The 22,855-nt window shown below is 33.7% G+C and overlaps 1 protein-coding gene across 1 annotated transcript in view; it reads right to left on the bottom strand.

Annotated features, from left to right (window-relative positions):
* LOC139868346 (sucrose transport protein SUC8-like) overlaps positions 1-22,652 on the bottom strand; it is a 33,794-nt gene extending 11,142 nt beyond the window's left edge. Inside the window, exon 1 of the mRNA XM_071856679.1 lies at positions 21,372-22,652. Within this exon, the coding sequence (XP_071712780.1) occupies positions 21,372-22,652 (1,281 nt within the window). The remainder of the gene's footprint in view (positions 1-21,371) is intronic.
* Between the last annotated feature and the right edge of the window lie 203 nt (positions 22,653-22,855).

The raw sequence follows: 22,855 nt of genomic DNA, 5'->3' as shown, positions 1-22,855 counted from the left end.
AAATAAACGTATGAAAAATGTCGAGTTACTTAACTTGTCGATATCCAACATCTAAGTTATTTACACTCCACGTTCTTACTTATAAATCACTTTACCATTTTCCGAATGTTGTCAAAAAGAATAGATTTCTTAAATCACAGTGGACCTCATAACATAGACCCGTAATCATATCACAATGTATCTGATAAATCAATCATTTGATATTATCTTCTAATTCCATCGATAAACATATTGAAACAAATGCGTTCGTGTAAAGTAATATACGTTTAATACTTTATTAATATTCTCAAGTTATAATATATATATATATATATATATATATATATATATATATATATATATATATATATATATATACATACATATATATACATATCTATTTATATATAACGGTTCATGAATCGTCGGAATTTGGTCGAGGTTATAATGAATGTATGAACACAGTTTAAAATTCTTGAGATTTAACTTAACAAACTTTGCTTATCGTGTCGGAATAATATAAAGATAAAGTTTAAATTTGATTGGAAATTTCCGGGTTGTCACAGTACCTACCCGTTAAAGAAATTTCGTCCCGAAATTTGAATGAAATGGTCATGGCTGACAATAAGTATGTTTTCATGACGTATACGAGTTGAAAATTAGAGTTTTATTATCATCAAGTAATATAGATAAAGCAATTTGATTTTTGTGAAGGGTACGAGTGAAGTTATCACAAAAGAATGAAATGAGTAAATGCACGTTCTTTTTAACCAATGACATAGTCACGGTTGATTTTCGAAATTCAAGGAATTTAGAGAAAATCTTCGTAATAAGATTTGGTTCTTCGAAAATTAAGGAAGTTAAGATCAGCTTTGATTAAATGCGATAATATGTTTTGATTGCTCTGTCGGATATTTTACTATATATCCACCCCCTTCGTTTCCTTATTTTCACAACTCACACCTTTTATTCACTAATATGCTCCATCCAGTTCTGATTCTTGATATACTCCTAACTTTCATATCTGTCATTCTTTTCTTTCATCTGCCACCGGAAGAATCTATTTACTTTTACTATACTCTTAGTTTTATAGTGTTTTTATGTCATAACCCGTCCTTAACCGTAAGAACGTGTTAGATAACGTATGATTTCATTGCGAGGTATTGACCTCTATATGCGACATTTTTAAAAGAAAAACTGCATATATTATACATTACAAACCATGATTCTTATTTTTGATACAAGCTTTGGACGAAATAAAGATGATTATCGTTTAGCGATAATCTTCGACTTACAAACTTTACAAATGATGATAACAACACGATTTCTAGCATATTTTACAACACAAGTTCTTGGATATGCAGTTTTATTTTTGACACAAATATGCGTACGCAAGATCCTGCTCAAATTCAACATAATGCAGCGGAAGCTTCTAATTATCACCTGAGAATAAACATGTTTAAAACGTCAACATAAAGTTGGTGAGATATAGGTTTAGTGCCGGCAGCAATATATTTATATATAGACCACAAGATTTCATATATAAACATTTTCATAAAAATATTCTAAGTGGTTGAGCACTTGGTAACCATACTTAACATTTAATCACGTCGCATATTCCCTTTAATATGAAATCTTACTACACCGTACCAAGTGTAGTCACAAAACGAAGTACTGTGCAACCGTTGAATACTGGTCGTCCAGTCCGGTTGGGGTTGTCAGGCCCGATAGATCTATCAACAGGATTCGCGTTTACAATACCGCTGTAAATATTAGTTACCAAGCTACAGGGAAGTATGCCAGTGGTACAACTCAACGTAGAATATATTTTCAGTTACTTGTGTCCATAACGTAAAACATAAAATACATGTATTCTCATCCCGAAATATTTAGAGTTTAAAAGTGGGACTATATACTCACTTTCGTCTTGAAGATATATATAATTTGACTTGGTCTCCGGTTGATATCACGAACCTATCCATATATAATATATCAATACCTTTTCTTTTTAAACAAACGTCACATATATATACTTGTTATACTTTTAATACTTTTAATAATTCCTTAGTCCGTAGTTAGCAGTTCGTTGTTAGTAATTCAATTTTAATGGTTCATTTTTAGATGTTTAATATACCCGCAATGAAATAAATAAAACCCCCAACGAAATAAATAAAACCCCATCGTATATGTATTGGTCGAGATTAATCTTGACCCATGGTACCGGTGTTGTCAAATGACGTGTTGCGTACATAAAGTACCGGTGTTGTCAAATGACATGTTGCGTACAATCATGGGATCTTATGATTAATCTTCTCGTATTGTTTACGGGTGATCCTGAACCATATAAAATTAAATTATGAGTACATATATATAAAATATCATGTTATTTTAAAAAGATGTGATTTATTTAATTTTCTCCAATTATTTTCGTAGCTAAACTAGTCTTAGATATCCGATCTCGTTTTGGTCATAGTTTCTTCGTTACAACTCCGTTTTCGTTGATTCAACTTGCCACTTCCTTGGATCGAGTCCCTCTTTAAGACTATGAACTGTAAATACCTTAGTTTGTATTCGAAATCACAGGTCATAGGTCAAACTTTAGTGAAACTTATGAAGTTAATCATTTTCCATCATGTAAACAACCTTAAATGATTATTTTTCTAAAAATACTTATACTTTGAGTTAAATCATGAAATTTTTATGTGTTATCATATTTATAGTAAAAATCATTTTTCCAGAAAATAAACCTCCAATTCAAAGTTTAAGATGGTTTTTAATTATCCAACCCAAAACAGCCCCCGGTTGCACTCCGATGTCGTAAATTCAGTTTTTAAGGTGTTCTTTGAAAAACCAAGTTATACCTTGTTAAATTAGCATATATTTAAGATATATTACAGGTCTTGAAGTATTTTAAAAGTTAAGTTAGAAGGATCTATTTAGTTTGCAAACAAGTTTGAAAACTTTCAAACTATGTTCTTGTTGTTAAACTTTTATACCACAAAATAAGATAGCTATATATATATGAATCGAATAAGGTTATGAACATAGATTCTACCTCAAGTTCCTTGGACAAGGTTGCTGTAAAAGAGGAGTAAGAACCTAGAACCAAAAGGGTGATGGAAGTGGATGAAAGATTGGAAGTAAGTTGGTGTTCTTGGAAGGATTTCTTGAAGTGTTTTTGTAAGGTTTTCTTATGAGGTTTAAGTATTGTTTTTGAAGCTAAATGATGGGGAAAATGCTTGGAGATGATCAAGTATGAAGTTAAGAGTATTTTTAGAGAGAAATGGAAGTGTAAGTATGAGAAAATGGGGTGAAGAAATGGTGTTCATGCATAAAAACGTTTTTAGGTTATAAAGGAAAAAAAAGATACCTAACTTTGTTTTCTTGCTAAATAATTCATGCTACTTGACAAATGGTTGGTTCTACATGTTTCTTAATCATTTAAGGCTGCTAAGGAGTAGATTTTTATTGGTATATACCAATAGTAAATACATCTAGAAGCTGCGTATGATACGGGTACATATATCCTAGGTATACGTATAGAAATCTTTGAGAAAACGGAACGAGGATTCAAATATAGCTATCTTTTGTAAATATACTTATATTGTTTTATGTATGTAAGCCCTTTAAAAGTGATTAAATACATTACTTATACGATATATGTATAAACATTATAGGTTATAAGTATTTAAGTCAAATAACGTTACGTATGGTTATCGTTTTGAAAACTTAAGTTAGTAGTTTCAAAATATACTTATAACTTATTGTTATTAATACAAAATGAGATATTAAAACATTCTTAGATCATGTTAAATATGTATATATACATATATATACACAAACGTATAATTATCATATATTGTATAGTTCGTGATATCATCGGTCAAACTAGACGGTCAAACGTTGTGTAAAACTCTTTTCGAAAACATAAGTCTCAACAATTTGGATTGCTTATCATGTTGGTAAGGTTTAATTTATGTAAATATTAATCTTATAAGTATAGAACGATCGAAAAAGTGCGGGTCGTTACATTACCTCCCCGTTAAATAAATTTCGTCCCGAAATTTTAAAATTGTACCTATTTTGCGTCATCGAGAAACAAGTGTGGATACTTTTGTTTCATCTGATCCTCTCGTTCCCACGTAAACTCGGGACCTCTTCTAGCATTCCAACGAACCTTAACTATCGGTATGTTGCTCTGCTTGAGCTGTTTAACTTCACGATCCATGATTTCGATTGGTTCTTCGATGAATTGTAGTTTCTCGTCGACATGGATTTCTTCAAGAGGAATGGTGAGATCTTCCTTTGCAAGACACTTCTTAAGGTTTGAGACGTGAAAGGTATTATGTACTCCGGCGAGTTGTTGCGGTAACTCGAGTCGATAAGCTACCGGTCCAATGCGTTCGATGATCTTGAACGGGCCTACATATCTTGGGTTCAGTTTACCCCTTTTTCAGAAGCGTATTACACCTTTCCTAGGTGACACCTTTAGCATAACCATGTCCCCGATCTGAAACTCTAATGGTTTCCTTCGGACATCGGCGTAGCTCTTTTGGCGACTACGGGCTGTTTTCAATCTCTCCTTGATTTGTACTATCTTCTCAGTCGTTTCGTGTATGATCTCGGGACCAGTTAATTGTCGATCTCCTACTTCATTCCAACAGATAGGAGATCTACACTTCCTTCCATACAATGCTTCGAATGGTGCAGCTTTAATGCTCGCATGATAACTATTATTATACGAGAATTCTGCTAATGGTAGATATTTATCCCATCCGTTTCCAAAATCGATCACACATGCCCTGAGCATGTCTTCAAGAGTCTGAATCGTTCTTTCACTCTGCCCGTCGGTTTGCGGATGATATGCGGTACTCATATCCAAACGAGTTCCTAGTGCCTCCTGTAGTGATTGCCAGAACTTTGAGGTAAATCTACTATCACGATCGGATATAATGGAAATAGGTATTCCATGTCTTGAAACAATTTCCTTTATATACAATCGTAATAGTTTCTCCATTCTATCCGTTTCCTTTATAGGCAGGAAATGTGCAGACTTGGTGAGACGATCAACAATCACCCAAATGGTGTCGTATCCCCAGGCAGTCTTTGGTAACTTCGTGATGAAATCCATGGTAATACCGTCCCATTTCCATTCTGGGATTTCTGGTTGTTGAAGTAATCCTGACGGCTTCTGGTGTTCTGCTTTGACTTTGGAACAAGTTAAACATTCCCCAACATATGTTGCAACGTCTGTCTTCAAATTAGGCCACCAATAATGCGTCTTAAGATCTTGATACATCTTTCCAACTCCAGGATGTATCGAGTATCTTGTCTTATGTGCCTCATTCAATATTAACTTCCTTAATCCACCCAACTTTGGTACCCAAATACGGTTTTCAAAATATCGAATTCCATCTTCCCGCATAATGAGTTGTTTCCCATACTTCTTCATTATTTCATTTCCTATGTTTTCTTTAGTAAGAGCTTCTCGTTGAGCCTCTTTGATTTGTGAGTTGAGATTCATGCGAATTTTTATGTTCATTGCTCGTACTCGAATTGGTTCTCGTTCCTTTCTGCTTAAAGCGTCAGCCACCACATTCGCTTTCCCGGGATGATAACGAATTTCACAATCATAGTCGTTTATTAACTCGACCCACCTACGTTGCCTCATGTTCAGCTGTTTTTGATCGAAAATATGTTGAAGACTTTTATGATCAGTAAACACAGTGCATTTAACCCCATACAAGTAGTGTCTCCATATCTTCAATGCAAACACGACTGCTCCCAGTTCTAGATCATGCGTCGTATAATTCCGCTCGTGAATCTTTAATTGTCGGGATGCGTATGCAATAACTTTCTTCCGTTGCATAAGAACGCAACCAAAACCTTGTCACGAAGCGTCACAATATATTTCAAAATCATCGTTCCCTTCTGGTAATGATAAAATAGGGGCCGTAGTCAACTTCTTTTTCAGTAATTGAAATGCACTCTCCTGCTCGGAAGTCCATTCATATTTCTTCCCTTTTTGCGTTAACGCTGTCAACGGCTTAGCTATTCGGGAAAAATCTTGAATAAACCTTCTATAATAACCGGCTAAACCCAAAAATTGGCGTATCTGCATTGGTGTCTTAGGAGTCTCCCATTTTTCAATGGCTTCAATTTTTGCTGGATCAACCTGAATTCCTTTGCTACCAACAACGTGGCCAAGAAATTGCACTTCTTTCAACCAGAAAGCACATTTAGAAAATTTAGCATATAGCTGTTCTTTTCTCAATAACTCTAATATCAACCTTAAATGCTGTTCATGCTCTTGCTCACTCTTGGAATAGATAAGAATATCATCAATGAAAACGATAACAAACTTATCTAAATATGGACTACAAACTCGATTCATGAGGTCCATGAATACAGCTGGCGCATTCGTCAATCCAAACGGCATGACCAAAAATTCGTAATGACCGTAGCGTGTCCGAAAAGCAGTTTTCGGTATATCTTCTTCTTTGACACGTAATTGATGATAACCCGATCTTAGGTCAATTTTCGAGTACACACATGATCCTTGGAGTTGATCAAATAAGTCGTCAATTCTCGGTAGTGGATACCGATTCTTGATAGTTAACTTATTTAATTCACGATAATCTATACACATTCGGAAAGATCCGTCTTTCTTCTTGACGAATAAAATTGGAGCTCCCCACGGTGAAGTGCTTGGTCGTATGAATCCACGGTCTAGTAATTCTTTTAACTGACTTTGAAGTTCTTTTAACTCGGACGGTGCAAGTCTATATGGAGCACGAGCCACTGGTGCAGCTCCTGGTACTAAATCTATTTGAAATTCTACAGATCTAAATGGAGGTAATCCCGGCAACTCTTCCGGAAATACTTCAGGAAAATCTCTTGCCACAGGCACGTCATTGATGCACTTCTCTTTTTCTTTCTTTTCGACTTTATTAACATGTGCTAAGATAGCATAGCACCCTTTCTTCAAGCACTTTTGAGCTTTCAAATAACTAATGAGTTTTAGCTTTGAGTTACCCTTCTCTCCATAAATCATTACTGGCGTTTTATTCTTACGAGGAATGCGAATTGCCTTCTTGGCGCACACAACTTCAGCTCCTATTTTGGACATCCAGTCCATGCCGACTATTACATCAAAACTTCTTAATTCTACGGGTATTAAGTCAATTTTAAATGTTTCTCCGGCTAAATTTATTTTACAATCACGGCAAATTTTATCGGCTTTAATTAGTTTACCATTAGCTAACTCAATCATGTACTTAGCATCTAGAGGTAATGATGAACAATTCAATTTAGCGTGAAAGTCTCTACACACGTAACTTCTATCAGCACCAGTATCAAATATAATAGATGCGGATAAGTTATTAATGGTAAACGTACCCGTAACAAGCTCCGGGTCTTCACATGCCTCTCTAGCATTAATAACAAATGCTCTCCCACGTGCAGGTCCGATATTCTTCTCTGGATTCGGGCACTGGCTCTTATAGTGACCTTGTTTTCCACACCCAAAACAAGTAATGGTAGCCAAAGCAGTTCTATTTGCATTGGTGGCAGGAGTCTTGGTACCATTTGTAACGAGAGCCCTACAATCTTCAGCAAGATGACCCTTTCGATTACATTTGTTGCATACCACATTACAGTAACCAGTGTGATGTTTGTGGCATCGGTTGCATAAAGGATTTTGTCCTTTATAACCAAAGCTTAAACCACTACTCGCACCTTGCGTGTTTTCTTGTTTCTTAAAAGATTGTTGTTGGTTACCTCGATCATAATTTCCATTCCACTTTCTTTTGTTACCTGATACCTTCACATCAGTATTGGATACTTTCTTATCCATGATGACCTGATCCATTAGCTCGTTTGCCATGGTTATAGCTTCATGAATTGTCTTAGGTTTCGATGCTGTAACATTTGCCTTGACCTTTTTGGGCAACCCATCTTTGTACATTTCAATTTTCCGTTCTTCGGTTGGAACCAATTCAGGACATAGCAAAACTAATTCCATAAATCGCTGATTGTAGTTGGTGATTTCAGTACCAATAACCTTCAGACTTCGTAATTCATCTTCCAACTTCCTAACCTCGTTCCTTGGACAATATTCGTTGATTAACATTGTTTTGAATTCTTCCCATGGAGTATCATAAGCTACATCTCCTCCTACAGCCTTCACATAATTTTTCCACCACGTGAGTGCACTATATTGTAAAGTGCACGATGCATACTTGGTCATGTCCTTTTCAACACAACCACTTATTTTAAACACAGTCTCCATCTTTTCTATCCACCGGGTTAAACCGATCGGTCCTTCTGTTCCACTGAATGATGAGGGCTTGCAAGCTTGAAAAGTTTTGTAAGTGCACCCCACACGAGGATTTGGGTTAACTGCAGCACCTCTTGCAGCCTCGACCCATAACATTCTGTCGTTCACTCGCTGATTGATGAGTTCCTGGATTTCTTGTTCCGTCATTCGGTTCAATCGCGCCATATTCTTCTATAAGAATGAAAAGAAAATAATTATTCACATGGAATATTATAGATGTAGTGTATATTTACAGTACATTATAGCTTATTAATAATATGAACCAGGTATTATTATAAAAGCATTTTCTTCTTATTAGCGTTTTATAATTATATCTAGGGTAGTACCTACCCGTTAATGTCCATACTTAATAGCTTAGTACAGAATCAATTACTACCATCTAAATAATACTTAACCATGGAAAATTATTGCATTTCACACTTCACTATTTTACATATGCTTATCTTACATCGAACATTAAACAAACCACACTAATAATATTATACAAAACATTATCTGATCCCATGGTTTAATACGGCAGCGCATCGTTTGGTCTATTTTCTAGGACGTTTAGGTTCAAAGAATCGCTTAACGCTTATCCTGGCTGTCTGCCTATATTTTGGCTGTGGGACTGAAGAACTGGATGCCGGGATAGAACGAATAGGAATAGCGGGAATAGGGGTGGTAGTGTCTAGTGGAGTTGGTGCCACATCATCCTTATTAAACTCAGGATTTGAATTTTCTAATTCATTAGCCTTTCGTTTCTTTCCTAGTTCGAACTCTTCTTTTGTAATTTCCTGTATTTCTTCCTCGGGTTCACTTTCCTCCTCGGGTTCACTTTCCTCCTCGGGTTCACTTTCCTCCTCGGGTTCACTTTCCTCCTCGGGTTCACTTTCCGGGTTCTCTATAGTCGGTTCATCCGGAATTTGTGAGTCTTCCCCAAAGATATTATTTTCATCATCGGATAGGTTAATGACTGGAACATCATCTGAAGATTCTGGTTCGGAGTCGCTGAATGTGATAACAAGTTTTGAGCCCGACATATATCACACAACAACTAACCCATTAGTACTACATAATATTTACATATAAATTTTAACCAACGATGATAAGCAATGGTTTTTAAATAAGACCCGGTCAAAGTCCAGACTTACTAATGTATCCTAACGACTTATCAGTTAGACACACTAATGCAAACCTGGTTCGCTAAGACCACCGCTCTGATACCACATGTCATAACCCGTCCTTAACCGTAAGAACGTGTTAGATAACGTATGATTTCATTGCGAGGTATTGACCTCTATATGCGACATTTTTAAAAGAAAAACTGCATATATTATACATTACAAACCATGATTCTTATTTTTGATACAAGCTTTGGACGAAATAAAGATGATTATCGTTTAGCGATAATCTTCGACTTACAAACTTTACAAATGATGATAACAACACGATTTCTAGCATATTTTACAACACAAGTTCTTGGATATGCAGTTTTATTTTTGACACAAATATGCGTACGCAAGATCCTGCTCAAATTCAACATAATGCAGCGGAAGCTTCTAATTATCACCTGAGAATAAACATGTTTAAAACGTCAACATAAAGTTGGTGAGATATAGGTTTAGTGCCGGCAGCAATATATTTATATATAGACCACAAGATTTCATATATAAACATTTTCATAAAAATATTCTAAGTGGTTGAGCACTTGGTAACCATACTTAACATTTAATCACGTCGCATATTCCCTTTAATATGAAATCTTACTACACCGTACCAAGTGTAGTCACAAAACGAAGTACTGTGCAACCGTTGAATACTGGTCGTCCAGTCCGGTTGGGGTTGTCAGGCCCGATAGATCTATCAACAGGATTCGCGTTTACAATACCGCTGTAAATATTAGTTACCAAGCTACAGGGAAGTATGCCAGTGGTACAACTCAACGTAGAATATATTTTCAGTTACTTGTGTCCATAACGTAAAACATAAAATACATGTATTCTCATCCCGAAATATTTAGAGTTTAAAAGTGGGACTATATACTCACTTTCGTCTTGAAGATATATATAATTTGACTTGGTCTCCGGTTGATATCACGAACCTATCCATATATAATATATCAATACCTTTTCTTTTTAAACAAACGTCACATATATATACTTGTTATACTTTTAATACTTTTAATAATTCCTTAGTCCGTAGTTAGCAGTTCGTTGTTAGTAATTCAATTTTAATGGTTCATTTTTAGATGTTTAATATACCCGCAATGAAATAAATAAAACCCCCAACGAAATAAATAAAACCCCATCGTATATGTATTGGTCGAGATTAATCTTGACCCATGGTACCGGTGTTGTCAAATGACGTGTTGCGTACATAAAGTACCGGTGTTGTCAAATGACATGTTGCGTACAATCATGGGATCTTATGATTAATCTTCTCGTATTGTTTACGGGTGATCCTGAACCATATAAAATTAAATTATGAGTACATATATATAAAATATCATGTTATTTTAAAAAGATGTGATTTATTTAATTTTCTCCAATTATTTTCGTAGCTAAACTAGTCTTAGATATCCGATCTCGTTTTGGTCATAGTTTCTTCGTTACAACTCCGTTTTCGTTGATTCAACTTGCCACTTCCTTGGATCGAGTCCCTCTTTAAGACTATGAACTGTAAATACCTTAGTTTGTATTCGAAATCACAGGTCATAGGTCAAACTTTAGTGAAACTTATGAAGTTAATCATTTTCCATCATGTAAACAACCTTAAATGATTATTTTTTTAAAAATACTTATACTTTGAGTTAAATCATGAAATTTTTATGTGTTATCATATTTATAGTAAAAATCATTTTTCCAGAAAATAAACCTCCAATTCAAAGTTTAAGATGGTTTTTAATTATCCAACCCAAAACAGCCCCCGGTTGCACTCCGATGTCGTAAATTCAGTTTTTAAGGTGTTCTTTGAAAAACCAAGTTATACCTTGTTAAATTAGCATATATTTAAGATATATTACAGGTCTTGAAGTATTTTAAAAGTTAAGTTAGAAGAATCTATTTAGTTTGCAAACAAGTTTGAAAACTTTCAAACTATGTTCTTGTTGTTAAACTTTTATACCACAAAATAAGATAGCTATATATATATGAATCGAATAAGGTTATGAACATAGATTCTACCTCAAGTTCCTTGGACAAGGTTGCTGTAAAAGAGGAGTAAGAACCTAGAACCAAAAGGGTGATGGAAGTGGATGAAAGATTGGAAGTAAGTTGGTGTTCTTGGAAGGATTTCTTGAAGTGTTTTTGTAAGGTTTTCTTATGAGGTTTAAGTATTGTTTTTGAAGCTAAATGATGGGGAAAATGCTTGGAGATATCAAGTATGAAGTTAAGAGTATTTTGAGAGAGAAATGGAAGTGTAAGTATGAGAAAATGGGGTGAAGAAATGGTGTTCATGCATAAAAACGTTTTTAGGTTATAAAGGAAAAAAAGATACCTAACTTTGTTTTCTTGCTAAATAATTCATGCTACTTGACAAATGGTTGGTTCCACATGTTTCTTAATCATTTAAGGCTGCTAAGGAGCAGATTTTTATTGGTATATACCAATAGTAAATACATCTAGAAGCTGCGTATGATACGGGTACATATATCCTAGGTATACGTATAGAAATCTTTGAGAAAACGGAACGAGGATTCAAATATAGCTATATTTTGTAAATATACTTATATTGTTTTATGTATGTAAGCCCTTTAAAAGTGATTAAATACATTACTTATACGATATATGTATAAACATTATAGGTTATAAGTATTTAAGTCAAATAACGTTACGTATGGTTATCGTTTTGAAAACTTAAGTTAGTAGTTTCAAAATATACTTATAACTTATTGTTATTAATACAAAATGAGATATTAAAACATTCTTAGATCATGTTAAATATGTATATATACATATATATACACAAACGTATAATTATCATATATTGTATAGTTCGTGATATCATCGGTCAAACTAGACGGTCAAACGTTGTGTAAAACTCTTTTCGAAAACATAAGTCTCAACAATTTGGATTGCTTATCATGTTGGTAAGGTTTAATTTATGTAAATATTAATCTTATAAGTATAGAACGATCGAAAAAGTGCGGGTCGTTACATTTTAGTTCTCCCATGTCTTTATATTGCTATATGCATCGATATATATGGTTTATAATTTCTGGGTCGTCGTTGGGCTTTATATCCTCCTTTATATTTCGAAGTCCCTGCTTCTGTCTTCTATAATTATTGTCATCCATAGTTAATGCTCCCTTCTATTTGCTGCGATTTATACTCCTATTTCTATTTCGGAGCTTCATTCTTTCGTTTCCTCTTCTTGAGATTAAGCACCGTATGTAATGGTCCAGAATTCGTAGATATGAATTTCTGAATGAACATAGTTAATGTTCTAAGAAGGAAATTGTAATGGCACGATCTTGATTTGTTAAATTACCAGAATACCCTAGAAAAGACCGAATCATCAAGAAATATTTTCTTGATATTTTAGAGATTAAATAGAATATAGGAGTCGTGTAACATGGCACATGATGACGTTATGATCTGTGAATCATCACGTTCCATTTAGAAACTCAGCATGAATTACTGTAATATAATCACGTTGATCAAGTGTCATTATATTATACTAATTCATGCTTCAGCTCCCAACACTACTTCAAAAAAAATATATTCCTATTTTAAACTCGAATGTTTCAGAATTTAGAAACTAAAATAGTTTCTTTTATGATGTAATACAGATAGCGCGAAGAGGTAAATGATTTCGGATAAGAATAATTAAGAAAATATCTTCAGAAATATGGAGGATATTTATAATGAAAGATATGATGATATCTTAGAATTTCTAATATCAGAGGATGATGAAGAATATTGTCCGCAGGGGTTTAGAGTCAAGAGCAAGGTATTCCTTTAATGACTTCAGCAGGTACTGAATCATTTAGATTCTTTGAAGGCACGTTTCGCCCTTGTGATCTATCCACAGCCTCTTTCATACTTTGCTCAATCCGTTTTCCAGTTCCAAAACTTCTCTTTTTCTGAGCTTTGCCAATACACTATTCTTTATCATCAAACTTTTTACTGTTAAGATCGTTTACAGTTGTTGCTGCTTCGTCAGCATTTCAAGAACTAGTTCACAGTTCAAGGTGTTTTTCAGAAACTTCACATTCAAAGTATGTAAGTCCAGGAGATAGACGCTGTATGTACACATATAACTGTTGGCGTAGACATGCTGCGAGATTTCAAATTAATGATTGCTAATTCCCGATGATTCGTATGGCAATTATTGTTACAAGATGCGAATGAGTAAATGGTGGGGTTTCAATGAATAACTATAATGACTTTTTGGAGAGGTTAAAGTCAAAGGGTAATGAAGTTGTTGGTACATCTGCTAATAATGTGGTGGGATGTAAAAGGTTCCCTGGTAACGATGGTGTATATCTCAAGGTTATAATAAGGTTAGTCTGACTGAAAAGTCGAAGTTGACTTGCTGGAGCTGTGACAAAATTGGCTACTTTGAAAAGGAATTGCAAAGTTATTTTTGCTAATAAATGCCAAAGAATCTGACACAGATATGTGTGGAATTATGACTTTGGTTTCGAGTGCTTTTTAAGTACCTAACTGTGGGTAATATGTGGTTGGATCATCATCTCGATTGCTCATTATTTGAAGTCAAAGTATAGCTTTGAAAGATGTAGGAATCTAAAAGTGATGATACCGGTTATATCTCGAATTGAATTCTGAGGTTTCAAAATCAAAATTTGTAATTGGGTTTGAATGAGTATGGTTGTTTTGATCTCTATGAAAGAATGTATATTATTGTGAAAGTAGGAAGTATAGTTGATAATTTGCTTGTTCAGATTCGAAGAATGTAACATATTAATTGTGAATATATATATATATCTCTCGGGTATTACCTACCCGTTAAAAAATTTCACAATTAATATTTTGTACATAAGAATTTTATTACAGTCTTTGTGAAAATATATATGTATATATTCTCCTCAGACATAACATAAATTTTAATGAGTTAATACTAAATTAAACTCATTCGATTTACGGTTGAAACTAGAATTGAATAATCCCTTGAAGGCTTTAGAGATTACATAAGTATTTCTTCAATAATATTGAAATTACGAATCAATACTTCGTTATTTGTTGAGGCGTGATGTTGATTTTTGTTAAATTCTTGTGAACTTCGCAAAGTACGAGTGATGGTATCTGAGAAGTTTTGGTTACATCGATGATGAAAGTGTAAAATCAAATATATACTTGATTTATTATGAATTGGAATTTGTTGAATTGAGACAGAGATTGTAGTTAACGATGGTTAAGTTGCGGGTGAAGGACGTACATTATTGCATATTTGTAAGATGAATTAACCGAGTAGTTAAGATTCACACACAATAGCTTAGCACGGAAAGATTTATTTTTATTTCAAAATATGTATATATAAAATATACATATAATTTCTTCAGAGAGAATGAGTTAACTCTTCATAACTCCTTGATACAATATACGCGTTATTGATTCGTAATGATGTCCACAGTGATTCTTGAACTGACGGAGTTTGTGATGTTATAGGTGTTGTTGATTCTGATGTTGACTGTACTGACGATGCTGGTGACGCTGACGGTACTGTTGATGCTGTTGGTAAAACAAGTTTAGCTTGTTAATCACACACCATTTTTGTCAGGGTTTCTACTCTTCCTTCTATCATTTTGGTTCGCTTAACTGATTTATGGTTAGGGCTAGATTAGATAATCTCTAAGACTTTAGAGATTACATAATCTCCGTGGAATGTTTCTCCAATGAAGTTATGAATTAATACATCGTCAGTTATTGTTGCTGGTATTCCTTGATATCTATGGTGCATATGACGTTGATGCTCTTGGGACAGATTGTGAAGTTGAGGTTTACGACGTGGTTGTGGTTGAAGGTGGTAATGGTACTGTTAGCGTTGATGATAGTGGTACTGGTTATGCTGCTGGTGTTGCTGCTGGTGCTGCTACTGGTGTTTGTAATTTTTGCACCATATTCTCCAAAGCCACTACCCGAGCGCGAAGCTCGTTGACTTCTTCTATTACACCGGGGTGATTGTCGGTTCGGACGAGCGAATAAATAAAATCTAGAATTTGATGGAGCATATAATCGTGACGAGATACTCTGGAAATGAGAGAGAAAATGGTGTTTCGGACAGGTTCGCCGGTAAGTGCTTCAGGTTCTTCGTCAAGAGGGCAATGTGGTGGATGGAAAGGATCGCCTTCTTCTTGTCTCCAATGATTGAGGAGACTACGAACCCATCCCCAATTCATCCAGAATAGATGATGACTGATTGGTTGATCCATTCCGGTCACACTGCTTTCGGAGCTTGAGTGAGATTCCATTTCAGAATCCGAGTGACTTGAACTGATGACAACTTCCATTTCGTACGATTGGATAAAGGATTTTTCAATATAAAATGATTTTTCGGCTATCGGGTGGTATTCTATTTACATAGGATATCCATACATGTATATAGATCAAAAGATTTCGCAGATTACGGAGGAATTTACGGAATATGTCAGGCAAAGTTTACAGTAATAGATACGATAAGATATGATTTAGCAGATACGCTAAGATATGAATTTTGTCTATACACTACTCATGTAATTAATGTAGCAAGACGTGTCTAGACTAATAATAATAAGTAGGTAATTTCCTAAGGATGATAAGCAGATGATTTCCGACTAGAAATGATAAGCAAAACTTTTGACATGCAGACACGGTCGAAGTCCAGACTCACTAATGCATCCTAACGACTTATCAGTTAGACACACTAATGCAGACCTGGTTCGCTAAGACCACCGCTCTGATACCAACTGAAAGGACCCGTTCATATACATTATAAACGATTCACAATAGTTGATTACATCGCGAGGTATTTGACCTCTATATGATACATATTACAAACATTGCATTCGTTTTTAAAACACAAACTTTCTTTACATCGAAAATTGACAGGCATGCATACCATTTCATAATATCCACTATCCAATTATAAATTAACTTAATAGTAATCTTTGATGAACTCAATGACTCGAATGCAACGTTCTTCGAAATATGCCATGAAATACTCCAAGTAATATCTTTAAAACAAGCAAATGCACAGCGGAAGATTTCTTTTATACCTGAGAATAAACATGCTTTAAAGTGTCAACCAAAAGGTTGGTGAGTTCATTAGTTTATCATAATCCATCATTTCCGTAATAGTAATAGACCACAAGATTTCAGTTTCTATAAATATCCGTACACTCGCAAGTGTATAAAAGTATTCTATAAGTTGTAGGCACCCGGTAACAAGCCTTAACGTTCATGTTTTACCCTCTGAAGTACACCAGATCAGGTGTGTTTAAAATAACCTCGAAGTACTAAAGCATCCCATAGTCAGGATGGGGTTTGTCAGACCCAATAGATCTATCTTTAGGATTCGCGCCTACCGTACATAGACAAGTAGTTTAATGTTACCAAGCTAAGGGTATATTTCTGGTTTAAACCCACATAGAATTAGTTTTAGTACTTGTGCCTATTTCGTAAAACATTTATAAATCAGCGCATGTATTCTCAGCCCAAAAATATATATAAAAAGGGAGCAAATGAAACTCGCAATACTGTATTTTGTAGCAATTATGTTTATGACGGCACTGAACAAGTGCAGGGTTTATCTCGGATTCATGAACCTATATTAAGTATATATATTTATATGTTGGTCAATATCTGTCTAACAATTTAGGTCAAGTCGTAGTGTATCACAATCCTAATGCTCGAGACCGACATGCAAAAGTCAACAAAAGTCAACTTGACCCAAAATGACTTTCAAAATCTATACATGTTCATTATATAACTTATATATAGTAGTTTTATATATTTAAATATATTTATCAGATCTTATTATACTAAATAATACAAGTCATTTATTAATAAATAAAAATTTATATTAAAATTTATATATGATAAAAATATACTTTTATATATCTCAAGTAATAAAATTTATAAAATTCACTTAATATCATAAAAATATAGTGGTATGTATTATTAATGTAATTACATTACGTGTGGTAAAAATATCTTTGTACGCATATTTATTTGATAAAATAATATTGATAATAATAATAATGATAAAAATAATAAAATGATAGTTTCAATAAAAATATTAATTTTTAGTAATAAAGATAATTTTAGTAATAACATCAACTGATAAGAGTTATAATAATCGTTTTAATAATAATATTAAAATTAATGATAATTCAGTTGACCATATCTTTTAATCCGTTCATCGAAACCACACGATTTCTAAATGAAAAGTTATTAATTTTTTTCTTCAGCTTTTCAACGACATGCATATCATATAACTTATCTCAGTAGCATATGTATCAAATTCGTGATTTATCATAAACTATTTAACGACGAAACTAAGCATACGAACATGCATAATCATATATACTCGAGCACTAGTCAGGGATACACTATTAATATATAAAAGATAAGATATGAATGCTCACGTATCAATATTGTGATTCAATATTGCAGGAAAGTACGTAGACGCAACGAAAATGATAAACGTTAGGTTGACCTCACGAGCAATACCCTCGATCAATACCCATAACCTTCATAGCTATAACCCATAATTTCCTTAGCTATATCCCATTTGAAAACTTATTTTGAAATCGTCTGAATATAACTCCGTCGTAGTATTTTATGTATACTAATAATATCTTGAAATAGTACTAAGTAAATATATATATATATATATATATATATATATATATATATATATATATATATATATATATATATATATATATATATATATATATATATATATGTAATTCGATTGAGAGAGTTTAGAGAAATATATTTTCAAGTTTCTATGAAATAATGAAACCTATTGAATTCTATTTATAATAGATTTTTGAATTATTAAAGTGAATTATTAAAGTATGAATTATTAAAGTGAATTATTAAAGTATGAATTATTAAAGTGAATTATTAAAGTATGAATTATTAAAGTGGATTATTAAAGTTAAAGTAAAGTAAAGGTAAAGTATAGTAAAAGTATAAAACTATGTACGTATAATACGCGTATAAATATATATAAAATTAATTTAAATCATTATTTATATTTGATAAAGTAAAATATAAATATCGTTATCTTTATCATACTGGTTAAGTAATGAGTTGTCAAAAGTGGTTCTAGATATTTATAAAAGTTATATACGTTTTAATAATAAAATTCTTTTTAAACTAAAAACGTTTTTGTACGTTTGAAAATAAATCAAATAAATATGATAATTTTGTTTTCCAAAACTAAATATATTTAAGAATCATTTTGTTAAAAGGTTAAAATAATGGAAATCGTTATATCATAAAATGTTTTAGAAAAGTAGAATCATATATATTCATAATAGGTTTCAAGTTTTTAAATTACGGTCTGTTGGTGAAGCATGGGATAAAGTCCAAAGGTTAAATAAACGTATGAAAAATGTCGAGTTACTTAACTTGTCGATATCCAACATCTAAGTTATTTACACTCCACGTTCTTACTTATAAATCACTTTACCATTTTCTGAATGTTGTCAAAAAGAATAGATTTCTTAAATCACAGTGGACCTCATAACATAGACCCGTAATCATATCACAATGTATCTGATAAATCAATCATTTGATATTATCTTCTAATTCCATCGATAAACATATTGAAACAAATGCGTTCGTGTAAAGTAATATACGTTTAATACTTTATTAATATTCTCAAGTTATAATATATATATATATATATATACACACATATATATACATATCTATTTATATATAACGGTTCATGAATCGTCGGAATTTGGTCGAGGTTATAATAAATGTATGAACACAGTTTAAAATTCTTGAGATTTAACTTAACAAACTTTGCTTATCGTGTCGGAATAATATAAAGATAAAGTTTAAATTTGATTGGAAATTTCCGGGTTGTCACACGTGCGAACCTCAATCGGCTTCCAGACAAATGCAATCTGTTGGAAAAGGGTGTTAGCCTGCAAAACGTCTTATGCACCTCATGTTCTCGAGACGCCGAAGACCTCCAACATGTTTTCTTCGAATGCGAGATAGCTACTCAAGTTTGGGCTTACATTGCTTCTTGGATTGATGTCTCTATTCCTGTGTGGCATGCTCTCGATGACTTATGGAATTGGATTAGAACCGCGCATCACAAACATTCGGACATAATTATCGTTGAAGTTATTTGTTGTGCTTCGCTTTGGACTCTATGGCGATTCAGGAACGGCACTATTTTCGATCAGTCTATGTTTAAAAAATGTCATGTTATCGATAGTACCGTGCTTTCCTCTTTTGATTGGCTTTCTTCTCGTTATAAGAAAGTTAATCTGAATTGGAATATTTGGTTGCAAAACCCTCTTTTATCTTTGTAATGTTCTAGCTTCTTGCTAGGTTTTTTTTTTTAATATTATTCAGCCGTTCAAAAAAAAAAAAAACAAGTGTAGGGTATGGGGGAGGTAGAGTGTAGACAATCATTCCTCGTACCCTAGATTAGAAGGAAGTCACTACTCCACCCTCGGGTATAGAACCCGCGACTAGATCAGGTCTTCACTCCCTCTACTCTAGAGGCAAAAGAGATTGCTTCCTAAGGACCTCAGGCCAGAAATGCTCATAAAAACAAAAAGTGTGGGCAAATGATACGTACCTGTAAACGTTATGTGCGCCTAGAAAGATCAATTAAAAAAAGAAGATAAGAAAAGATATACATTAAGCCATAGTTTATCTACATTCTGCAAATCGATGTATAACGATGGTTCTTTGTATTCATTTATGTTATGGCCTTCTATATAGATTATTGTCAATTATCGTTGTTTATTTTCATAAGATGTTTTGGACTTTGGAGTATGTATTCTATTTGATCTTGAGGATTATGCATCACATGATAGTGTATAATATTGATTATGTGATACATGATAGTGTTTAATACTTGTAGCTGATAGTAGTTTCTTAACAAGTATATATGTTTATGCATTTTATCGTGTAGCTTTTTCTCAAAAAAATCGACTTTGTATAATGATGGGTCATAACAAGTAGAACTGAAATTTATTGATAAAGAAACGGGACGGTTCTTTTCACGGAATAGAACCGAAATTCATGGAACCGAACCGAACCAAAATTTTTTGGTATGGTCCTCTTGACGACTTCCTTCAATAATTTGATACTCGGGACGAAACCATATCAAAATAGTTTGGGACCGAAACCGTACCATGCACAGGACTACAAGTACACGTTATAAGAAGAATTTCTTTACACTCTAAAGACTACTTCTTGACTTGTTTTGTTTGACTTCTTTTTCAATTTAGAGTAAGGATAGATAGATGGAATTTGGACTACTTTATAATATATGCATTTAATTAATGTATTTTTTTATATTAAATACATATTAACATATAAAGTATTTGAGATTACCTATGAATATTACATAGTAATGAAGGTATAACTGGAAAATCTTAAAGTTTAAGAATTTTTCTATGGTTTTTAAAAAATCTTAAATGTAAACTTAAATAAGATATGTACGTACATAATCAAAAATATTTAAAAATAAGAGCTATTTGAAAATACTGAAATTTTAAATCTAATTATTATGATTAGTGATAGTGATACTATTTTACAACTAGAAACGTAATAATCAATCATAACGTTTTATAAATATTAGAGATCATCATATGAACAGGGTCCTTAGCATCATCGTTATTAATATTAATATTATCGTTATTTTTTACATTACGTACTATATATGATGAAATATTTTATAACCACCGGCCACTATCTTAAAATAGAAAAACATACATATAAAACTTATCCATTTAATGATATCATCACATTTGTCAAATCTCTTAACTAAAAACTTTCAATTCTTATTCATCGTTTTCATAACTCATTAAAATTAGCATTCAATTCACTGTCTTAAATTTATCTAAAAACAATTTAGTACTCACCGAAAGAGGAATACCAAGAAGAGCAAAAACAGTCAAAGCACCACCTTTAACCGCACCCGAAGGTTTAACCGGGTCCGGACCCATAACCCCATTCACTGTTTCAAAGTGCCGCGAATTCTCAGCCATTTTCGTAACTAAAACCGTCATCGCTAAACAAACCGCAAGTAACATATTAACCGCACCCCATAACCGTTTTACCCCGCCACAAACCCGCGCCAATTGTTCAATTCCTAGCGACGTTAAACCCGATACAACCGAATTCAATAGCAACCCCATCGCCCCGACACGCACACCAACTCCGAACAACGAACCTTTATCCGGATCACCACCATAAACTTCCCTACCCATCCAATCCGTATCGAATAACAAAAATGGAAACCATGCAATCCAATTTAGACACGTGACTAATAACAAAATCCACATTGGCCTTGATAGTAACTTAAATGCCCCTACCATTTCACTAAAGAAAACCAAGTTTTTGGTTTTTGTTTCGTTATCGTTATTGTTATCGTCTTCGTACACGTCCTCCTTGACTACAGTCAGGGACAAGATCGTGATCGTCAGTAAAAGTGCGATGGAGATAAAAAAGCAAGTTTTTAGATTCGCACAATATATATCGCAGGCTTTAGTTTTAGTAAAAGGGAACATTTTGTAAAGATTTTGGTACGATCCGGCCGCGTAACCTAAAATGTTACCGACGGCCATAAAAAAAGAGTACATTGAGTTTCCGGTTCGGATTCTAGCAGAATCCGAACCGGATAAATCCGCGAGTAACGCACGGCATGGTCCTTGTAACATGTTATTTGCTACGTCAAGGATCCAAAACCCGATAACAAAAACGGATATAGCTCTTAGTTTAGGTGTTTTTTCGGCTTTGTCACCGGACGCGACACCAATGTCTGCCGCGTACCCGATGAGGAAAACCGCGACAGCGACAAAGACGGCGCCACCAAAGATAAAAGGACGGCGACGGCCGAAACGGGAAGTGCAACGGTCACTATAGTACCCAACAACAGGTTGTACGATCATACCCGACATGGGCCCACATAACCAAACTAATGATGCCCAAGCGTGTGGGATGCCAAGAAGTTGAACATAAGGTGTTAAAAGTGAGAGTTGTAGGGCCCACCCAAATTGTACACCGGCCGCTATGGCAGCCACTAATATGAGCTGCCATATCGGCCGGTGCAACTTATTTATCGATAAATTAGATTCAAGTTGCAATGGTGAAGGAGGAAGTTTATCGGTCTTCATACTACTCGCATTGCCACCACCTTCCATTATGTTATTTCTGTTTTATATTTGTTGATGTTGTTATACTATTTCTGAATGTACAATTGGATCTACTTATGGATAAAATAGCAATAAATGCTTTCACACAAGTATAAGGATAATGGTTTGACTCTCTAAATTTAAGAGACGTGGGTATTTATGGATATTGGAATTGTAAATTTGAACCAACTTCAATTTTCTTTAAATTAAAT

Source organism: Rutidosis leptorrhynchoides, chromosome 9 (genome assembly GCF_046630445.1).
Source record: "Rutidosis leptorrhynchoides isolate AG116_Rl617_1_P2 chromosome 9, CSIRO_AGI_Rlap_v1, whole genome shotgun sequence".
In the NCBI taxonomy this organism is placed as follows: Eukaryota; Viridiplantae; Streptophyta; class Magnoliopsida; order Asterales; family Asteraceae; genus Rutidosis; species Rutidosis leptorrhynchoides.
Note: the sequence above shows the minus strand (reverse complement) of the source record. Positions and strands in the feature narration are given on the sequence as shown.